The 22,683-nt window shown below is 47.4% G+C and overlaps 2 protein-coding genes across 2 annotated transcripts in view; both read right to left on the reverse strand.

Annotated features, from left to right (window-relative positions):
• Window positions 1–22,683, reverse strand: part of LOC143989807 (uncharacterized) — a 117,891-nt gene that overhangs the window by 89,678 nt on the left and 5,530 nt on the right. The window contains exon 2 of the mRNA XM_077490077.1: window positions 14,634–14,762. Within this exon, the coding sequence (XP_077346203.1) occupies window positions 14,634–14,762 (129 nt within the window). The remainder of the gene's footprint in view (window positions 1–14,633; window positions 14,763–22,683) is intronic.
• Window positions 12,087–13,678, reverse strand: LOC143989808 (uncharacterized). The gene has a single exon (XM_077490081.1). The coding sequence runs from the start codon at window positions 13,282–13,284 to the stop codon at window positions 12,409–12,411; it is 876 nt and encodes a 291-aa protein (XP_077346207.1). The 5' UTR covers window positions 13,285–13,678; the 3' UTR covers window positions 12,087–12,408.

The following is a 22,683-nucleotide window of genomic DNA, read 5'->3' on the forward strand; positions in this document are numbered from 1 at the left end:
CCTCTTCCTGGTTCTTCAGGAGCTCAGTGAGAGGATGGGCTATTTTTGCAAACCCCTCCACAAACCTTGTATAGTATGGGTACAACCCAAAGAATTACCTGAGTTCAGTCACATTGGAGGGCCTGGGCCAAGAAGTGACAGCCTCTAGCTTCTTCGGGTCAGTTGCTACGCCCTCTTTAGACACGACATGTCTCAAGTAAGTCACTGAGGGTTGATAGAACTGACATTTTTCCATGGAAAGCCCTCTTCATGGAGTCTCTTCAGAACCTTTTCCAGATGTGCCTCACGCTCTTCCAATGTTCTCCCGAAGACTATTATATCATCCAGGTAGACCAGCACTTCTATCAAGTTCATGTCGCCCACTGTCTTTTCCATGAGCCTTTGGAAAGTTGCTGGGGCCCCAGACAATCCCTGGGACATCCGGTTAAACTCGAAGAACCCCACTGGGGTGATGAAGGCGGTCTTTTCCCTATCTTCGGGGCACATTGGGATCTGATAATACCCGCTCTTCAAATCCAGCACACTGAACTAGAGATGGCCTTGCGGTTCGCCCGGCGGACATATGCGTTTACATTGTGAAAGAACTTTGACCGATGATGACACATCCATCATGGGGTACAGGACAGCCAATTGAGACATTTCAGCACATGGACAATTGAACATTCCCCCTATCTTATAAATAGATCTGATCTGGCGGCCATTTTACATTCTGTCTTATGTCAGTGTAGGGACAGGACGCTGTGTGGAGCAGGGAGAGACTGTAGTGACACAAATCACTAGCTATTAGGTCCACAAAAGTCCTTTTAAGGACTGGTATAGGTGTACAGTATATAGGGTTCTGGTGCACTGCTGTGCTGGTGATTACTAAGTGCACTGCTGACTGATTGTGCAGCTGTCTTTTGTCAGTGTAGGGACAGGACACTGTGTGGAGCAGGGACAGTCAGTTTAATCACTAGCTATTACTATTAGGTCCACAGAGGTCCTTTTAAGGACTGGTATAGGTGTACAGTATATAGGGTGCTGGTGATTGCTGAGTGCACTGCTGCCCGATTCTGCAGCTGTCTTTTGTCAGTGTAGGGACTGAGGGACAGTCTGCAAATCACTAGTTACTAGGTCCACAAAGGTCCTATTAAGGACTGATATAGGTGTACAGTATATAGGGTTGTACACGTATAATCTACTTTCTTTTAAATATAGAATGAAATATTATACTTGACTGCTGCCTGATTCTGCAGCTGTCTTTTATCAGTGTAGGGACTGAGGGACAGTCTGCAAATCACTAGCTACTAGGTCCACAAAGGTCCTTTTAAGGACTGGTATAGGTGTAAATATACAGGGTTGTGGTGCACTGCTGCTGACTGCTGTGCTGCTGATTGCTGCCCAATTCTGCAGCTGTCTTTTATCAGTGTAGGGACTGAGGGACAGTCTGCAAATCACTAGCTACTAGGTCCACAAAGGTCCTTTTTAAGGACTGGTTTAGGTGTAAATATATAGGGTTGTGGTGCACTGCTGCTGACTGCTGTGCTGCTGATTGCTGCCCGATTCTGCAGCTGTCTTTTATCAGTGTAGGGACTGAGGGACAGTCTGCAAATCACTAGCTACTAGGTCCACAAAGGTCCTTTTAAGGACTGGTATAGGTGTACTATTTGGTGTGCAGTATATAGGTGTGTAATACACGTATAAAATACTTGCACATATAGAAAGCATAGTATAGTGTATTTCCACTGTGCAGCATTGTGACTGCTGAGTGGTTCTGCAGCGATACTACAAAGAGTGACAAACGCAATAAAAAAAAAAAATATTATAACTGGTGTGATAGACCAGTGGCCCCCAAAAATGACAGATTGAAGCGGGGTGTTATATACCTTCTTCCACATACATACTGCACTTCTCGAGATACTTTTGTCACAGGGTCATTTAAAAATGACAGGCAGAGGAAGAGGCAGGCCCACCAGGGGTGGTATGGGTAGGGCAGGAGCAACAGACTTGAGCCAAAGTGGCAAATTGCAGAAGGTGAAACGTCCCGAGGAAGCACCAGACTTCTCGAGAGACTTTTGTCACAGGGTCATTTAAAAATGACAGGCAGAGGAAGAGGCAGGCCCACCAGGGGTGGTATGGGTAGGGCAGGAGCAACAGACTTGAGCCAAAGTGGCAAATTGCAGAAGGTGAAACGTCAAAGGAAGCACCAGACTTGGTTGAGTGGCTCACTCAGCCTTACTCTTCTGCACCCTCCTCATCCTCTCAATCTGCACCCTCTTCACTCTCTGATGTGTGAACCCCAAAGACACTACCACCAACACCACCACCACCATATACCTTCCGCTTGAGTCACAGGAATTATTTTCCGATCCATCACAAGACATTGCCGATACGCAGCCACTCTTGGCATTGGATCAGGAAGAGGAGGTAGCAACAACCGCCACTCAGCAGTCTGACGACAGTACCCAGATCAGCCCAAGACATCGATGATGACGTGTCTAGTGACGTCACGTGGGTGCCCACAAGAGAGGAAGAGGAGGGGAGTTCAGAGGGAGATATGGACCAGCAGATAGGGAGGAGAAGCAGGCGAAACTTAGATTGCACAGGAGGGACAAAGCAGACTGCTAATGTATCAGGAGCAAGGCATCAACCATGTACGGTCACATCTGGCGCTCCCAGGATGCTGGCACATGGCTCCGCAGTGTGGGCTTTTTTTAACGTGTCCACTGCTGACAATAGTGTTGCCATCTGCAATCTTTGCAGTCAACGCATAAGCCCAACACTCACCTAGGGATGACCGCCTTAAGAAGGCACATGAGCTGCCATCACCGAGCCCAGTGGGAGCAAGGGAACCCACAAAGAGACACTCCAGGCTCTCACCGTCCAGCCTCGTCTTCTACTTCTTCTCCTCTCTCCTCACAATTGTCCTCCACTCCACCTTCCATCATGCCATCCTCACGTTTTTCTGGAAAAAGGCAGGCTTTCATGGGCCAAATGTTCGAGCGTAAAAAAATGATGATGCCGGATAACCCTCTTGCCCTACGGTTGACGGCTGGCTTGTCAGAACTGATAGCCCGCCAACTACTGCCATATAAACTGGTGGACTCGGAGGCCTTTTCGAAAATTTGTGGCCATTGGAACACCACAATGGAAGGTCCCAGAAAGTATTTCTCACAGAAGGGCATCCCAGAGCTATATGGCCATGTTCAGCAGCAAGTGAATGTATCTCTGGCACACAGTGTCGGTGCCAAGATACATCTGACAACAGACACGTGTTCTAGCAAATACAGGCAGTGAAGGTATATCACTTTTACTGCCTACTGGGTGAATCTTCTGACGGCCGTCAAGCATGTAACCCGTGGCACCCGTGTAGATTTGGTTTTACCGCCACAGATTGCATGCAGGCCTGGCTCTTCTCCTCCTCCTCCATCCTCCTCCCTCTCCTCCTCGGCTGACTCCCCCTTTTCTGCTGATAGCGTCTCTTCCACTGCGCCACCCAAGCTCCCCAGAACCTATTCGACATGCCAGGTGAGACATTGCCATGCTGTGCTGCGTCGGTTGTGCCTGGAAGCCCAGAGCCACACTGGCCCTGCACTCCTTTCAGCTTTGCGTTCACAGGCAGATCAGTGGCTAACACTGCTCAATTTGACAGTTGGTAAAGTGGTGTGTGACAACGGTGCCAATCTGCTTAGTGCATTAAAACAGGGCAAAATTACGCACGTGCCATGCATGGCACACGTCTTAAGCTTGGTCATGCAGCGATTCATCGTAAAATACCCTGGGGTCCAGGACATCTTATGGCAGGCAAGGAAAATCTCGTCCCATTTCAGAAGATCTTACACGGCCATGGCTCGCCTTGCTGGCATTCAGCGGTGACACAATCTGCCGGTCATATGTCTTATTTGCGATTGCCCGACGCGATGGAACTCAACCTTCTATATGTTTGATAGGCTGCTCCAGCAGAAACGTGCAGTTAACGACTACCTGTACGAACTCTGCGGCAGAACAGGTTCTGGGAGCTTGTTTTTTTTCACCACGCCAGTGGCTGCTCATGCGCGATGCATGCAGACTTCTGCCGCCATTTGATGAGATCACCAAACTGGTCAGTCGCAGCCATGGCGCCATCAATGACATCGTACCTTATGCCTTCTTTATGGATCGTGCATTGCGTTGTGTCATTGATCAAGCCGTGGAGGAGCAGGAGCAGGAAGATGAGGAAGTCGCAATGCTGGATGAATTCCCAGGGGGGCTACTCTATCTGAGACAAGTCAACAACAGGAGTCTGAAGAGGAGTCAGAGGAGGATGGTGCCGGGACGGATGAGGAGGAGCAAGAAGAGCATGCTTTAAACCTTTCTGGGATCCCTGTTGTTGTGCGTGGATGGGGAGAGAAGAACGAGGACAACGACATTATCCTGGATGATGAGCAGGAGCCAGGCCACCACACCGCTTCCAGTTTAGTGCAAATGGGGGCCTTCATGCTCCAGTGTTTTAACAGGGACCCCCATATAAAAAGTATAAGGGTCAAGGACCAGTACTGGGTGGCAACGTACTTAGACCCCCGGTACAAACACAAAATGGCAGAAATGTTACCACTGCCACAGAGGGCTGTCAGAATGGAGCACTTACAGACCTTGCTTCGACAACTGCTGCATTCTGCTTTTGCGTGTGCTGGCAGAGGAGGAATTCCCACTCCCAGAGAAAGAGTTGCGGGTACCAATCCAACAGCGCCTGCAAGAAGAGGGCGGTTTGAAGATGTGTTGGTGACTTCTGATATGAGGTCATTCTTTCAGCCGACCCATCGACAGGTGTCATCTGGATCCAGCATCAGGGAACGCCTAGACCGACAGGTGTCCGACTACATCTGGTTAATGGCCGATGTGGATGCTCTGAGGAGTGATGAACCCCTGGACTTGGATTTGCAATGGAACTGTTGGCTTGCCCCTCGTCCAGTGTCCTGTCCGAAAGGACATTCAGCGCAGCAGGGGGGATCGTGACCGATAAGTGCACTCGCCTAGCTCACGACAGTGTTGACTACCTGACATTTATAAAAATGAATGAGGCATGGATCTCAGAGGAATTCAACACATGTGACCAGTAGACCATGTATATGCATAACTCTATAAATGATTTATTTAATCAAGCACACAGACCTTTTTTCTACCTTTGGCTCACTTCCTTGTACAAAAAAGCACACCGTACTATATGCCCGTACCCTCCTGTTTGAAGAGGTTGAGCGGTGTCATATTTTTGGCTCCCGCAGCGAGTTGCTGGTATCAGTGCTGCTGTCAGTGCTCTCTATCTCAGTGTTGGTGTCAGTGCTCTCTCTCTATCTCGGTGCTGGTGGGGTGTCAGTGCTCTCGATCTCGGTGCTGGTGTGGTCTCAGTGCTCTCTATCTTGGTGCTGGTGTTAGTGCTCTCTATCACAGTGCTGGTGTCAGTGCTCTCTATCTCGGTGCTGGTGTCAGTGCTCTCTATCCCGGTGCTGGTGTGGTATCAGTGCTCTCTAACTCTGTGCTGGTGTCAGTGCTCTCTATCACGGTGCTGGTGTGGTGTCAGTGCTCTCTAACTCTGTGCTGGTGTCAGTGCTCTCTATCACGGTGCTGGTGTGGTGTCAATGCTCTCTATCTCGGTGCTGGTGTCAGTGATCTCTATCACGGTGCTTGTGTGGTCTCCGTGCTCTCTATCATGGTGCTGGTGTGGTGTCAGTGCTCTCTATCTCGGTGCTGGTGTGGTGTCAATGCTCTCTATCTCAGTGCTGGGGTCAGTGCTCTCTATCACTGTGCTGGTGTGGTGCCAGTGCTCTCTATCTCGGTGCTGGTGTGGTCTCAGTGCTCTCTATCACGGTGCTGGTGTGGTCTCAGTGCTCTCTATCACGGTGCTGGTGTGGTGTCAGTGCTCTCTATCACGGTGCTGGTGTGGTGTCAGTGCTCTCTATCTCGGTGCTGGTGTCAGTGCTCTCTATCTCGGTGCTGGTGTCAGTGCTCTCTATCTCGGTGCTGGTGTCAGTGCTCTCTATCACGGTTCGGGTGATCATCTCCAGCACCATCTTCATAGCCTGCCCTGACCTTTCCTCTCCTCCATGGCCTTCATGCGCTCCTGAATTGTCAATATTTCACATATAAAAAAAGAATGCTTGTCGTTGTCGATCCCAGATTCACTTAATTCTTTTGTTATGTCAGTGTCCCTGTGGTGGCACTATGTGTGCACATCTAGTAAGTATTTTGTGGCTGAAAATATGACCTGTAGGTTTTTAAGGTTCGCGTGCCATTAAAGTCAATGGGGCCGGCCGCGAACTTTGCGGTTCACAAACTTTTGGACGCGTTCGCGGTACGCGAAACGTCCTGTCGGAAGTTCGTCCATCACTACACTGAACCACTTGGCCCGTGATAGGCTCTGTAGGGCATCTTCTATCCAAGGGGTGGTGTACTGATCGGGAATGGTCCTTCTATTCAGGGTTCTGTAGTCGATACACAGGCGCAGCGACCCATTTTTCTTTCTCACCACTACTATGGGGGAGGCGTATGGGCTTCAAGACTCTTGAATAATGCCTGTTCTCTTCAGTTCAGCCAACTGCTCTCTCAGATCTTCTATATCTCCTAGTGGGATTCGCCTGACCCTCTCTCTAAAAGGGCTGTTCTCCTCCAGGCGGATTCGATGGGTGGCACTTTTAGCTAGTCCCACGTTGAACTTTCTTTTTGAAAAAGTGTCCTTCCATCTTAGCAGTTGGGCCTTTGCTCTTTCCTTCCAGGCAGGGGTCAGTGGTGTATTCTTGAGACAAACCTCCTCCAGCGGAATCTGTCTGGCTTTCTTTCTCTTGATCACTCGCCAAGACTGGGGTGACTGAGCTAACCTTTCCCAGTAACAATCTGGGTGGCAGCTTCACTGGGGTAGTTCCCGTGTTACGGAAACTGGCGGGAATCTTCCCGTGAGTCCTCTTCAGTACTCTGGTGGGCAGCACCTCTGAGATGAGTTCTAACCCCTCTGGGCTCTCTTGAATTGCATCTTCAAGGAGAATGAAGGGCCCCGGAGTTTTCCATCTCAGCTTGACAAAGGCCTTTAGGCATATTACTCCTCCTGGCGGGACACGCTTCTCTCTTCTGCCCACAAACCAGACCTTTCATACTCCCCCTTCAGGAGCCTCTTCTTGCTTGAGATTCGGATGTATTTTTGCGGGGGAAGGCCCCGGATGGGTTACCAACGGAGTCAGGAGCCTTCTCACCAGGTCGGTGTACGTCCCGATAATCAGGCAATTCTTGTCAGCTTCTCGGGGGCGAGGGCACACCACGACTAAGGTGTCAAATGTCTCAGCCTTTCCCGCTGTGCTGGGGTCAAACGTGAGTCTGACTGGTGGCAACCGTCGTATGGGAAGTTCTGGGTTCCTAACCCCCATATTTCCAGTTCTTCTAATTTCTGTAGCGGTAAGTGCTTGAGATGTTAGTCCTAGAAGTCCCTGTATAATAAGGTCACCTGGGCTCCGGTGTCCAGTAATGCCTTCGTGTAGATCCCTTCGACTTGGATGGGGACAATTGGTGAGGGTCCCACTAGATTGGGAGGGATCCCACTGAATGTAGTTCCTTTGGCTGGTTTGGTGGCCCGTATCTTCGCTTTTGGCTTTGGGGGCCTTTTGGAGACGGAGGGTGTTGGAGTCGGTGTAAGAGGTTTTCCAATAGCCGGCCACCCAGTTGACTCCTTCACTGGGGCCCTCTGAAGTTTTCCGGATGTTTGGACTTTGTTTCTGTCCCTGGGCTCGGGCACATTCGCCTGAAATGTCCTACCCCTCCACATTTAAAGCAGGTTCTAGGTGTGGGTTTGGGAGGGCGGTCAAAGGTCTCTGGGGTTTCTTTCGATAGTACTTTCTCCAAATGAGGGTTCGCCAGCTGAGTCACCAGTATTGTCATCATTTCCAGTATCTCTCGCTGGGTCTGGAGCAACTTTTCCAGTCCGGTCTGACTTGCGGAAAGGTGATGATTGGGCAAGTACACTGGGCTCTCAGACATCCGAGGGAGCACCCACTTGCCGCACCTCAACACAGGAAGGGCTAGGGGAATGGAGTTTCCTCTGTTCCTGGTCTCTCTCAAGCTCTACTTTCTCTGCTTCATTCACCTTCTCTATAAGAACTTCATCTGGCATGGAGGGGTTCTCCAAGTACTGTCTCAGAGCCACCTTGACATGGTCACTCTTTAACCCTGTGGTTACTGATCTCCGGAATTTCCGTTTTATGAGCTCAGCCCCAAAGTGATCTCCGAGTCCTTCCTCCTGTGTGTCTGCCAACAGGCAATCTTTGAGTTCAATAGCCCGGAATAGAAAGTTTTGGGAGGTCTCGTTATCGCCTTGCGTAATGTTCATCAGTTTATAATACAACTAGGGAGTATCTTCCTCCTCATAGTAGCTCTTCAGAACCCTCATCAACTGATTCAGGGCCAATCCAGCTTTCCTTTTCAACATAGCTCTGACTCTAGACCCGGGACTGATAGCCTGGATTACTGCCTCCTTAATTTCAGAGTCTGAGTATCCTTTCTCTAGTCCCAAATCTACTTGGTGTGATAGACTGATGTAGGACAGTTTGTCTTTCTGCCCTTTTTCTCCTATTTAACCATCTATGCGTAAATCTTTCTGGATGGTTATTTTTTGCAAAGGGTGCATCTTCTGCAGGGCTCTCAGCCATTTGGCTAACACGAGTGCCTTCCTGAGAGGCACGTGCTCCACCAATGCGTAGAGCAAGAAAGTCTGGAGGCCTCCTGAAATTTCACATTCATTTCTTCAAAGTGTTGTTTCAGATCAGCTACTTGTTGTCCGACTCCCTGCTGAGTAGAAACCCTTGTTTCATGACTTGAGGGTTCCAGCTGCTTCTGAATTGGAGAGTCCCACACTTTCTTACTAGGGTGTTTCAATAGAAATTCCATTCTCTCAGACATGTTTATGCTAACACCGTGGAAGTTTTCAAGGATATCTTACCTCCACTCTATCAGCGCATAGGTGCAGTCAGTCACATAGCCGGGCCTCACTGAGACCACATAAGCTTTTTTTGTCTGTGGACAAGGTCTATATCACCTCTTTAATTTCTCTCTCCCCAGCCACTTCCAGGAAATTCAATAGCCACACTTGCCTCCGAGCATATCCCTTCTGCTTCGCACCACTGGACTGCCTTATCGGGGTCCATGGTAACCAGTGGGGGCGGGGTCTCTGTTGAGTGACAGTAATTCCGGATGAGCCCCCACATGTAGCACTAGCGCCCAAAGGAGCTGCTAATTTGAATTGGGCCTGCACTCTTCAGAGAAATCCCCCTTTAGTGTAACTCTGTCCCCTTGGCACAGCTGTGGTGCAATTATACAGTACAATATAAACAGTATAAGATACCTGTATCGATCCCCCAGGATCCTCTGGCTCCACCTGGTGAGGAAAGACAGTATGCCACACAATCGTACTCTTAACCAGAAATACTTTTACTGAAAGTATAACAAGTAAATGGTTACATGGATTGCACTGTCATCCCAACGTAGAACGTCAGTACAACCAGAATCAACAGTCAAATACAATAAGCAATATACAAGTGTGTTATTATCTAGACCTGGGAGCTCCCCTTACTTAACGTTTTACGTGAGGCCTCACCTAAAGTACTTTTTTCTTTATCTTCATTCTTCGCTAGCTTAAGTAGTTCTTCAGATATTTGTAATCCAAAGGGGTAAATGCAAAAGTTAACTTAGAATGCTCCAGGTATAGTTCCAAGAACTTGTAATCACACTTGGGCGCTAGAGTGAACTAGGCCTCAAGCCTACTAAATGTCAGTTACTCAGTTACGCTTCCGTGGAACAACAGGTTCCAGCAAGGCCTGTGAGTGAGTCTAACTGCGTGCAGTAATAACAAACGGTGGGCCGTAACCCACTCATCCAACTGGATCAGAGTTCTGGATGATGACTTGAGTCAGCTTAGACTGGGCCAGATGCTCTGTGTCACTCTGCTGACTGGATCCAGTCTTCCGCTACTCCAACAAGCATCTCTGAACCTCACCAATCCGATCACCAGCTCTCAGGCTCTGTCAAGTCACCTCGCAAACAGTCCAGTTTGCAATCCGCAGTGACTTTCTGCCTATGCGTCCGAGGATCCTCCGCACAGTTCCGCACAGGCAGGCAGCGTGGTCCCAAGAGACCAAATATGGCCGCCGCAGTCCCTTTTATATACTACCCAGCATGCACTGCATATCAGAGTGTTCATGGGTAGGTCACACAGACTCCTGGGTAACAAGGGTCAAACCTCTTAGCAAAACAAACAGTAGTTCCTATGAAAGTCTGTGTGTTTATAATCACCATATCTTGTATGTTACCAGATTTTGTCAATAGATGGCTCCAAACACTGAGCCATCTCAATGTCCACAGATTTACCATTTACATATACATAACCACGTTAGTAAATGAATATGTCCCTGCTACATTAATATTCTTAAAAAAATATAAAAAAAAAATTGAAAAAAAAAAGTTTTTTTTACTCACCAGAAACCCCTGTTGCTAGGCAGTCTTCCTAATCTGCCTCTTCCTATTCCACCGCGCCGTTTCTTCAATTCTTCCTCCTCAGCGAGCGGCCCCATTGTCTTCTGGGACATGTGTGTGTCACAGGAAACAATGGGGCCATTCACAAAGTGCCACTCGGCTCACGCATGCGCAGTAGGAAACGGGCAGTGAAGCCGCAAGGCTCCACTGCCTGTTTCCCTTAGTTAGGATGACGGCGGCGCTGGCTACCGATCTGATGGATGGATTGGTCTCGGGCGGCCGACATTGCGGGCTCGCAGAACAGGTAAGTGTCTTTCTTAAAAGTCAGCAGCTACAGTGTTTGTAGCTGCTGACTTTTTTTTTTTTTAATTGGCCAAAACGCCACTTTAAAGTGTAAGTTACCCCCCTATCGTTTTCAGCCAAGGAAGCTGCCATCTTTGCCTCTGTTTAATCTACGACTGCCATGATGCTACACATGTGATCAGTTTAGACACCAGCCATTGGATGGTTTGACAGTTTGCTTGAGAGCACAACCAATGGGAGTGTTACATTTCCAGCACATTTTATGGTTGGGTTTACTTCCACTTTAAGCTCCGGAAGGTTTACCCCCCACCCTTCATGACCAGGCCATTTTTTGCAATACGGCCCTGCATTATTTTAACTGACGATTGTGCAGTTGTGCAACCTTGCACCCAAATAAAATGGATGTTCTTTTTTGTTCCCACAAATAGAGTTTTCTTTTGGTGGTACTTGATTGGGGGGGGGGGGTGCTTGCTGTGGCAAGGCAGAGATTTGTGTTCCAACACAGGATCAATGTCTTCCCTGCTCACAAATTGGTGATCTGCATTGTTTACATCGCCATTCTCCCTGTGTCCCGAATGATTGGTGGGCACCGATGGAGATTGCGTTTTCCAGACTCGCTAATTGGCTACTGCTGTGTCCAATCACAGCGGGAGCAGGTAGATGTGAGGGCGTGCCCCAGACTCACATACAGGTACATGATTCTGCCCAGAGCGGATGCCCTGCCACAGTAAATGTGGGGCGGTCTGCATCTGGCTAAATAAAACAATCAATAATCATCACAGCCAGGCAGCGGCAGCCAGTGGTTATTTTCTTTGGGGGGGTGGCAAACAGTACCACCAACCCCCCTGTCGGTTGTCCAGTGGGTCTGGTTCACTGACTTACCCAATCTAATAAGCGCTTCTCCTCTCCCGGGATCTCTCTCGGCGGCTCTCCCTCAGTTTACTTCGTCCATCCCCTGCCTCCACGGGTGGACAATCCAGTCTTCTCCTTTCGGCCAGTCACAAAACAGGTCACAAACCTGCTTCTGATTGGCTGGATTGAGGATCAGTGTAGCACATTTTTTGTAGCTATGGCTCTAATCAGGTGCTTCAAAAATACAAGCATACGCCTGAATAGGGGGTGGCAGCGGTCATGGATAGATTCATGCTATGAATCTATCCATTACTCATAAAGGGGGGTGGCTGGAGAGAGGGGGCCGTGCCCGGGTGCCCCTAATGGACAGGCCACCACTGCAGTCAGGTAAATGCTGGTCACATTCATTCAAACTTTGGACCTCTAAGTGTTTGTAAAATCTTACACCACAAAATGTACTCAGCCAATTAAATTACTAATTTTTTATTTTTCTACTGCTATCAATGGCCAACACGGTACAACACTTCATCTATGTCTTTGGTGATCTCTGATCTCCTTATCAACTGTTTCTTACATGATGAAGATCAGCCATGGAGTATATCTGAGGTGTATATCAGGGTGTGCTTCTTCCCCACATAAGAGCTGTGATGTCCAGCAACATTCATATAGAAGACATTTCCCACACTCAAGGCACTAATACACCTCCAGGGTTGTGTGGGATTCTTGATGTACAGGAAGACAGGACTTCAGTGAAGAACAATTCCCTCACTCAGGACAGGAATACGGCTTCTACCCCGTGTGATATCTCTGATGTCTGAAAAGATTGCACTTCAGTGAAAAACATTTCCCACATTCAGGACAGGAATATGGCTTCTCCCCCGTGTGAGATCTCTGATGTGTGTAAAGATTGAACTTCTGTGAAAAACATTTCCCACATTCAGGACAGGAATAAGGTTTTTCCCCTGTGTGAGATCTCTGATGTGTAGAAAGACTGGACTTCACTGAAAAACATTTCCCGCACTTAGGACACGAATATGGCTTCTCCCCCGTGTGAGATCTCTGATGTGTGTAAAGATTGGACTTGTCTGAAAAACATTTCCCGCACTCAGGACAGCAATACGGCTTCTCCCCTGTGTGAAATCTCTGATGTTTGTAGAGATCAGACATCTGTGAAAAATATTTCCCGCACTCCAGACAGGAATATGGCTTTTCCCCTGTGTGAGATCTCTGATGTTTGTAAAGACTGGACTTCAATGAAAAACATTTCCCACACTCAAGACAGGAATATGGCTTCTCTCCTGTGTGAGATCTTTTGTGCACAACAAGTTTGGATTTAGAATGGAAACCCTTCCCGCACTCAGTACAGGGAAACCTCTTCTCTGTTGGAAGGACGGCACCGTCCCGCACAGTCTGAGATTCCTCAGGATAAGAGGAATACGATGGTCCATCTACACTGTGTGGTGCCGGATGGACATTTGAGGTAGTCGGGTTTTCTCCTGGACTATACTGTGTGATGTCCTCATCTTCTACTTTACAGTCTGGAGACAAAGTGAGACAATCCTCTGAGGTTTTCCTCATCTCCCGTCCATCTACTAAAATAGAAATACAAAGATTAGTACTAGACATGAGCTGATTGGTTCCCCTAAACCAGGACTCCGCCCACATCAGGCAGCTTTGTCTCTGAGGATCTTACAATTCCCCCCTCAAGGTAACTAGTAAATGGGTCCTCTGATCTCCTACCAGATCATTTCTTTATTCATGGACCTTAGTCAGAGAGTGAGGAAACAACGAGAACTGTCTTTTATAGGAGTGACAGTGATGAGGGGATTATAGGACGAGTGTCCCCTCCCCCTCTATCACTCATTGCCATCTTCCCAACACAAGAAGTCCTGCACTTCCTTATTTAGTCCATGATTTAGTCATGAATAACAGCGGGGCTAAGCCCCACCAGAGGTCAGGGAGTGAGGATGGGAGGAGAACAACCAAGATGAAGACTGGACTGATCCTGAAGACCGCCATCATTGGGTTATTGACTCCTCCCTCATTATCACTTTCTGTTTAGGATTCCAAAGTCTAAGGAAGTTATCACATTATTATCACCATGTAAAAGTCTGTGCTCCAATCACATCATCAGAATAAATGTCCAGCTAGAGGGAAAATGGGTGTAAAAGAAGTCCTATGTAATGTACATCTTATTATATAGGATACAACAGTTAGGATTTTATAGTATCAGAATTATGTAATATAAAACATAGAGTATATCGTGTAAAGGTCAGAACTCATAATATTGGTATTCAGTAATCAGTGGAAGCTTAAATGTTCACATGAGACAAGTTGCAGAGGTCCCACACCGCTGCCTCCCATCTCCTGAGACTGAATACATTGTTTCTATGTGTTTATCAGATGATGGGGGATCTAGGTGGAGCCTCCGTACTGCTCTCTCCTTTACAATAAAGTCTCCTCTTACCCGGTGATGTGAGGGGCGGCTGATTGTCCATCATGACGTCCTTGTAGAGATCCTTGTGTCCTTCTAAATACTCCCACTCCTCCATGGAGAAATAGACAGTGACATCCTGACACCTTATAGGAACCTGACACACACAATGATACAGTCACCATCCAGACACATCCCTTGTCTGTTACTGGATAATGTCCCAGAATTCCCAGAATCCTCCTCACCTCTCCTGTCAGCAGCTCCATCATCTTCTTGGTGACTTCTAGAATCTTCTCCATGTTGTGTCTCTCAGGTTTTAGGGAGTCACATGGAGGCACTGTGATGGTCATATAATCACCTGACTTCACAAGAGGAAATCTCTGTATTGGAGAACCAATAGGAATATCATGTTACAATCCCAGAATCCTCATCACCTCTCCGGTCAGGTCTGTGTTTTATTAATAGAGATAAGAGTGATGTCATGTGACCTCCCAGAATCCTCCTCACCTCTCCGGTCAGGTCTGTGTTTTATTAATAGAGATAAGAGTGATGTCATGTGACCTCCCAGAATCCTCCTCACCTCTCCGGTCAGCAGGTAGATGATCTCCAGGGTGAAGTTTAGTATGTTCTCAGTCATGTGACTCCGGTCCTCCTCCATCCTCATTGGTGCCGTCATTTGATCTATACAGGTCTCCTTGTAGACGGATAACTTTGGGAAATGAGAGTAAGAATTATTTGGATGGTGTTGGTCACACAATAATAAGATGTGGATTAGAGGGGGGTAATAGGAGGGTTGCTGTACATTTAAAGACTACTCCCCCCCATGGGAACACATTTATTATTTAGTATTACTATAAAAGGCTTTAAATAGCGCCAACAATTTCTGCAGCGCATTACAGACAGTACAAATCCAATACAATTCAATACAGAAGGAATCAGAGGGCCCTAGTTGTTAGAGTTTACAATCTAGGTGGGAGGGTCAAGTGATACAAAAAGTAATAACTGTGGGGGATGAGCTGATGGAGAAAAAGCTAGATAGCCGGAGGTCCTGGGAGGAACAAAGAGAACAATTTGGTTAGTATTTTGAGACTAGATTAGTGATTTAGGGGGACGAGTTGCGGATGGCTTTGTAAGTTATTATTAGTAGTTTGAATTTAACTTATTGGGTGAATGGAAGCCAATAGAGGGATTGGTAGAGAGGGGTGGAGGACACTGAATGGAGGCCAGTGGAGGGATTGGCAGAGAGGGGCGGAGGACACTGAATGGCAGTCAGTGGAGGGATTGGCAGAGAGGGGCGGAGGACACTGAATGGCAGTCAGTGGAGGGATTGGCAGAGAGGGGCGGAGGACACTGAATGGCAGCCAATAGAGTGATTGGTAGAGAGGGGTGGAGGACACTGAATGGCAGCCAGTGGAGGGATTGGCAGAGAGGGGCAGAGGACACTGAATGGAAGCCAATAGAGGGATTGGTAGAGAGGGGTGGAGGACACTGAATGGAGGCCAGTGGAGGGATTGGCAGAGAGGGGCGGAGGACACTGAATGGCAGTCAGTGGAGGGATTGGCAGAGAGGGGCGGAGGACACTGAATGGCAGTCAGTGGAGGGATTGGCAGAGAGGGGCGGAGGACACTGAATGGCAGCCAATAGAGTGATTGGTAGAGAGGGGTGGAGGACACTGAATGGCAGCCAGTGGAGGGATTGGCAGAGAGGGGCAGAGGACACTGAATGGCAGCCAATAGAGTGATTGGTAGAGAGGGGTGGAGGACACTGAATGTAGGCAAGTGGAGGGATTGGCGGAGAGGGGTGGAGGACACTGAATGGCAGCCAGTGGAGGGATTGGCAGAGAGGGGTGGAGGACACTGAATGGTAGCCAGTGGAGGGATTGGCAGAGAGGGGTGGAGGACACTGAATGGCAGCCAGTGGAGAAATTAGGAGAGAGGGGTAGCAGGCACTGAGCAGTTTGCAAGGTGGATGAGTCTGGCAGCAGCATTCATGATGAACTAAAGGTGGGAGAGCCTATATAAGGGTAAGCCAATGAGCAGGGACTTGCAGGTGACCAGGGAGTGAATTAGAAGCTTTGTGGTGTCATTGGTTAGAAAGGGGCATTTCTTGGAATTATTTTGGAGGTTGAGGTGGCAAGCTGTGAACAGGGAATGGATATAGGACCTTGGCACGCAGGGATGGGTTTATAGTTGTGCTGTTGATTTTGACAGAGAAATCAGGGGAAGGGGCACATGGGGGAGGAAATATCATGAGCTTGGTTTTAGATTGGTTGAGTTTGGAGGAAGTGGTGTGGCATCAAGGCTGATATACATGTTAGTAAATTTGGTGATGCATAGGAGACTTATATTGTGAGCTGAGGGGTAAAGAGATAGATTTGGGTTTCATCAGCATAGAAATGGTATTGAAAGCCATGGGAGGCAATCAACTGACCCAGGGAGGAGGTGTAGACTGAGAATAGGAGGTCCAAGAACAGAATCTTGGGAAAACCTGACAAGAGAAATGAAGAGAAGAGGGAGTAGAATTGTAAGTGACACTGAAGGTGCGGTGGGATAGGTAGGATGAGAACCAGTGAAAAGTACAGTCATGGAGACCAAAGGAGTGGAGTTTTTTGAGGAGGGAGAGGGTGGTCCACCGTATCAAAGGCAGCAGAGTGGTCCAGGAGTAGGAGTACAGAATAGAGGTCGACCGATATATCGGACGATATTTGGCTTTTTTACTTAATCGGCATCGGCCGATTGTGCTGATAAAAATGGTCGATTGTATCTTCAGTGCAACTTGCAAAAGACTTCTGTAATAGAAGTCAATGCAAGTTGCCTGCAGTCTTCTGTAGAGGACTGGGCAGTCTGCCAAGAAAAGAGCAAAGAGATACAATGTTTATAGTTATCAATGAACTGAACTTCTGTGTGAAGAGATCTCAGTTTAACCATTTAAAGACTAAATCTTTTCTGACACTTGTCGCTGACAAGTAAAAATCCTGTATTTTCTGCTAGAAAATCACTTAGAACCCCCAAAAATTATATATATATATATATTTTTTTTTTTTAGCAGAGACCCTAGGGAATAAAATAGGGGTTGTTGCAATATTTTATGTCACACGGTATTTAGTTAGTTAGCCCAATTTTTTTTCGTCCAAAAGTTTTGATTACCTGTTTTTGTGTATTTAATATATAGGTTTTTTTTTTTTTTATCTAAATTATACATACAAGTGAACTGATTGGAGGTTTGTTTTGTTTAATAAATGTTTAAGTGTAAGAAATTTTCTGTATTACTTATTACTTAAGGCTGCTTTCACACTGGAGCGGGCAGGCGTTGGCGGTAAAACATTTACCATCATTTTAGCGGCGCTATTCGGCTGCTAGCAGGGCACTTATAACCCAGCTAGCGGCCGAGGAAGGGGTTAAATGCGCCCATGAAGCACCGCTGCCAAATTGCATTGCAGGTGCTTTGGCAGCGGTGCCCATTTATTTCAATGGGCAGGAGTGGTGGAGGAGCGGTGTACACCACTCCAAAGATGCTGCTTGCAGGACTTTTTCTCATTTTCACACTCAGGCTTCCACACAGACTGCAGGGGAGCCGTTTTGCAGGCAATTTTCAGGCACTATTTTTAGCCCAAAAGTGCCTAAAAAACACCCCAGTGTGAAAGGGGTCTAACTGTTAGATTTTATGAGATCAAGGGAAAAAGGGAAAAAAATAAAATAAAATCGGCCTAACATATCGGCCCAAAAAAAAAACAAAAAACGGTATCATATATCGGCCATCGGCCAGAGAAAAAACCATATCGGTCGACCTCTAGTACAGAATCGTTTTTATTGGCTTTAGCTTTCTCCATAAGGAGAGCAGTTTTTGTGGAGTGTTGAGGGTGAAATCTAGACTGAAGGGGATCAAGAAGTTTGTTCTCAGTCAGATGGTCACTCAGTCAAGGAGTTTGGAGGACGAATGGAGTAAGGAGATGGGGTGTAGGTTGTTAAGATTGGTGGGGTCCAGTTAGGGTTTTTTAAGGTTGGAGGTGACTACCGCATGTTTTAGACAGTTGGGGAAGATGCCAAAAGAGAAGGAAAGATTGAAGATGTGGGTTAGAGAGTGTGGAATGGAGCCAGAGGGGGACCGTAGCATTTATGAGTGAGAAGGGTTCAGAGAGTAGGTAGTTAGGTGGGCATTAGAATAAAGATTAGCAACCTCATCAATAGTTTCAGGGTTGAATGAGGGAAGTCATGATTGTACCTGTGGACATGGCGTGTTAAGTAGGGGATGTATCTCCTGGACAGTGAGTTGTGGATGACGAAGAAGAGAGTTAAAGTTAGAGAAGAGTTGACGGGGACTGGATGAGAAGGTGTTAATGAGGGAGAAGGGTCCAGAGAGTAGGTGGTTAGGTGGGCATTAGAATAAAGATTAGCAACCTCATAAATAGTTGCAGGGTTGAATGAGGGAAGTCATGATTGTGCCTGTGGACATGGCGTGTTAAGTAGGGGATGTATCTCCTGGACAGTGAGTTGTGGCTGATGAAGAAGAGAGTTAAAGTTAGAGAAGAGTTGACGGGGACTGGATGAGAAGGTGTTAATGAAAGTGTTAAAATAGGTCTGCTTGGCAGTGAGGAGGCAAGACTAGTATTTTTGGAGTGCAGGTTTATATTGGTTGAAGTCTTTCTGGGACTTAGTCTTACAACACAGGCGCTCAAGAGCGCTGCCATGTTTTTTGAGACTTCTGGCGTCATCTGTTTGCCAAGGTTGTAGTGGTCGGGGCCTGACTCTGTGTGGTGGGGGGGGCGAGCTTGTCTAGGGAGGATGACAGTGAGTTGTTGTAGACAGAAGTGGTTAGGTTAGGGCAGGACAGAGATGCAATTTTGTAATAGAGGTGATCAGTAGCAGAGTAGAGAAGGGTTGAGGTGGTGAAGAGGAGAGGGGCAAGAGGAGGTGGAAGACAGTGAGAGAGCAAAACTAATAAGGTGGTGATCAGAGAGTGGGAGAGGATTGTTGGAGAGGTTGCAGAGAGTTCATAGATAGGAGAATACAGGGTCAAGGGTGTTACCATCGGAGTGAGTAGGAGCCTGTATCCATTGCTTCCGGTCAAGAGAGACGGTTAGACTGAGAGGTTTAGAAGTAACATAGTATTAGCATAAACACGGAATTTGATGTCTTTGAGAATGATTTTTGGGATTTCAGAAAAGTGAAATGGGAGAAAACAGACTAATACAATGTGCCTCTGAAGAGGAGAGTGTCAGCGGGGGAGGCGGGTGAAGTTCCTGTTAGGTGCTGCATGGGGCTAAAAAGGATTCCTACTCCATCTTCCTTCCATCAACTGGGTCTGGAGGAGTGAGTCTAGAGAAGGCCACCATGAGAGAGGGAAGCAGAAGAAGCAGTGTTGGTTTCATGAAGCCAGGTTTCAGTAATGGCAAGGTTGTTGTAAAGAGGTCGTGGAGGCAGGTGAGTTTGTTACAGACAGAGCGGGCATTCCAGAGGGAGCAGGAGAAGAGGAAGCTGGATTTGGGAAGAAGAGGAGTGGAAAGTAAATTCCATGGATTGTGGCAGCTGCCAGAGAGTGTAGGGTGATGGGAGTGTTGGGCACAGTTAAATAATGGAGGCCCAGGGTTTGGGGATATGTCACCAGAGGTTAGAAAATGCAGAGGGGTGAGGGAGGTGATATGGGAGTGCGATTTATATGAAGGGACATAGCCCAGCGTCCTGGAGGATTTATCAGCATGTGGGTGTAGAAGTAGCAGGAGTTGGTGAGTGCAGTAATAGGGAGAGGACAGAAAGGAGGGTGATATATGTAAGCTGTGGGGTGAAGGAAAGAGAGAGTGGTAGAGAGCGCATGTTACAGAATGGAAGGGGAGCCGAATAGAGAGACGGGTCACCTGCAGCCTGTTTGGTGCTTTTCAGTGCAGTTTGCTATCTGTGTTTGCTTTGTTCAATCACTGAAGTGCAGAGACTGAAGTGCATATTAATTGTATAAAGAATCACTAAAGGAAAGAACCCCAGCAATGTGCTGACCCCATAAGGGTGCTCTAGTTTTATACTGTTAGGGGTCGGGTGGTTGTTTGTTAATTAATCGTGAGTTAAAGAGGAAGTAAAGTCTCCCACTCTGATGCCTCTTTTCATTTAGTCCATTATAATAAGTAAATTATCAAACTATAGGCACTGTAATTCAGCCCAAATCGCATATTACTGTTTAAAGAAACTTAAAAAAAACTTGTTTCCAGGGGTTAGGCCGCGCCATCTTAAGTATTGTTTTGTTGAGTCCACAGTGGAGTGTATTTCCGCCCTTACATTGAGCACTTCCTGTACTGTTAACCAAGCCTCCTTCTCAATCCAACGTTTCTATGGCAATCCTGCGTCCCTGCTCATAGCTGACTTGTTTTATTTCATAGTATTTACTTGTGCTGCTTATCAAGTGTTTGCCTGTGTGAGTCCAACAGCTTCAGCAGACAAGACTGCAGTAATGCTGTCCCATGCCCTGCTTTACACTGCATGTGATGTCACATGGTCACATGGTGTGTAGAAGGAAGCTCTGAGTGATTATGAAGCCTCCTGGGAGTTCAGTGTTGTGCCGTAGGAGGCCCTGATAACAGAGATAAGCACACAGAGAGTGTGCCGTAAATCAGGGGAGATCTGGGCATGCTCAGTGACGGAATTCTATAGTACTAAGCAAGTAAGGAGATATCTACAAGCCGTGTTCATTAGGGTTTTTTATGCTGATTTACATGGGACAAAGTTGTGGGGGAGAGTTTACAACCACTTTAATATCAGAATTACTAGCTAACAAAGCAAACCTTTTTTACATCTAAAGTCAGACTCGCAAGAGGGCAGAGTTGTAAAGATAAGAAGAGCACATAACTTAGGTAAGACGCTACAGAGCATTAAATAAAACATCATAAAGATGCAGACAGGGCAACAGATTGTGAAGACAACATACGAAAACGCACACAGACACAGTGAAAGCAAAGTCAGTTTTCAGTTATGGGTGGATGTGACTCAGGTGGGACATACCTGTGGAGGGACAGAGAAGAAATCTTCATATGAGACATTCAGATGAGGCAGAGCTTGAAGTACAAATCACTTGTATGAAGAATCACTAAAGGAAAGAACCCCAGCAACATTCTCCCAAGAAAGATTGGATTGGATAGCAGGAGGATGCTGCTGGTGGAGTAGAAAGCTGTGGGGGAGGGGTCTGTTCTCTTCCATCCAATGACAGCCCAGTGTGGGTAAGAGGAGGACAGTATGGGGAGATGTTTGCTCTCTTGGTTGCTAAGTATTCTGTAGTATTCAGGACATTGTACAGAGTGGCAGTAGGTTCCTGGGGCTCTGAATGCCAGCACTGAGCAATGCATCAGAGACCAACAGCCACTTTTACCTCAGAGCCTTGCAGCCTGACTAACCCCTTCAGAGCCCCCACAGCCCTTCAGCCCCACTAACCTCTCAAGGTTGTTCAGCCCTATTACTTCCTAGGAGACCCCCCAAAGCAATTCAGCTACACTTCCTCCTCAGGGGTCCCAGAGCCCTTCAGATGAAGTACACCCTAAGAGACTCCCAGAGTCCTTAAAGCATTTGTTAACCTAAAAATGCAAATAAATAAATAAAATAAAATAAAAAATAGAGATCCTGTTCCTTTAAAGCATGTTATACAGCACAGTGATTGTGCGGAATCATTTGGACCCCTGTATCACCTGAAATGCCTGGCTAATCCTGCCTGCTATACCCTCCCCCCTGTAAACTGGCCATGGTATATCATGGCTACTGAGCCCTGACACTGTGGTCATTGTATGTGCCTCCATCATCCGCTGTGTCCTTTGCCCTCCTGTGTTCTCCTCCACCCTCTCCCCCCGCCTGTCAGCTCCGTGCCCGCCCCCTCCCCTTTCTGCCTGTCAACTCCGTGCCCACCCCTTCCCCTGCCTGCCAACTCCGTGCCCCGCCCCCTCCCCTGCCTGTCAGCTCCATGCCCGCCCCCTCCACTCCAGTTGCTCTAATTACTATTATTTTCTTACAGTATCCTCTCTGTTTATGTACGTAATGTCTCTCTGTGTATGGGCCTTATAAAAATAATGTAGTATACACCCGATTATAGAGCGCTGATTGGGACTCATGTGACCCGCTGCCTCTCTCCGGACTGACATCAGTGGGGGATCCTGAGCCTCACCCGCTGCATTTGTCGGGCCGAGAGAGAAGAGAGGCAGCTGGTCACACGAGTGCCGATCAGCACTCTGTAAACAGGTATAGACTGCATTACTTTTATAAGGCACATACACTGGGAGACATTACATACATAAACAGAGAGGATACTGTAAAGTTACATTGGTGGGTTAACAACCACTTTAAGGCCGCGTACACACGCGGGGGCTGTTCGCTCAACTTTGTCCGTCAAACAGTTTCAGCGGACAGTCCGCTCAAAATTAGCATGGACGGACTTGCCCACACACGACGAACGAACAGTCCGCTGAAACCGTGCGCGATGACGTGAACGGCACGTACGACGGGACTAGAAAACGACGTCCTATACACTGCAATGCAAACTTCGGCGTGTAAATCCTTTCTGAGCATGCGCGGAACTTAGTTTGACGAACAAGCCTACACACGAGGGGACTGTTCGCTGAAACAAAGTTTCAGCGGACAGTTTTTCGGAATTTCCGAAAAACTTTG

This window comes from Lithobates pipiens, unplaced genomic scaffold (assembly GCF_037356315.1).
Source record: "Lithobates pipiens isolate NorthernLeopardFrog02 unplaced genomic scaffold, aLitPip1_a1.2 Scaffold_18, whole genome shotgun sequence".
In the NCBI taxonomy this organism is placed as follows: domain Eukaryota; kingdom Metazoa; phylum Chordata; class Amphibia; order Anura; family Ranidae; genus Lithobates; species Lithobates pipiens.

Bases quoted from the DNA above. Each gene is read 5' to 3' on its own strand.
- LOC143989808 (XM_077490081.1), bottom strand. From the start codon at position 13,284: ATGTGGGCGGAGTCCTGGTTTAGGGGAACCAATCAGCTCATGTCTAGT.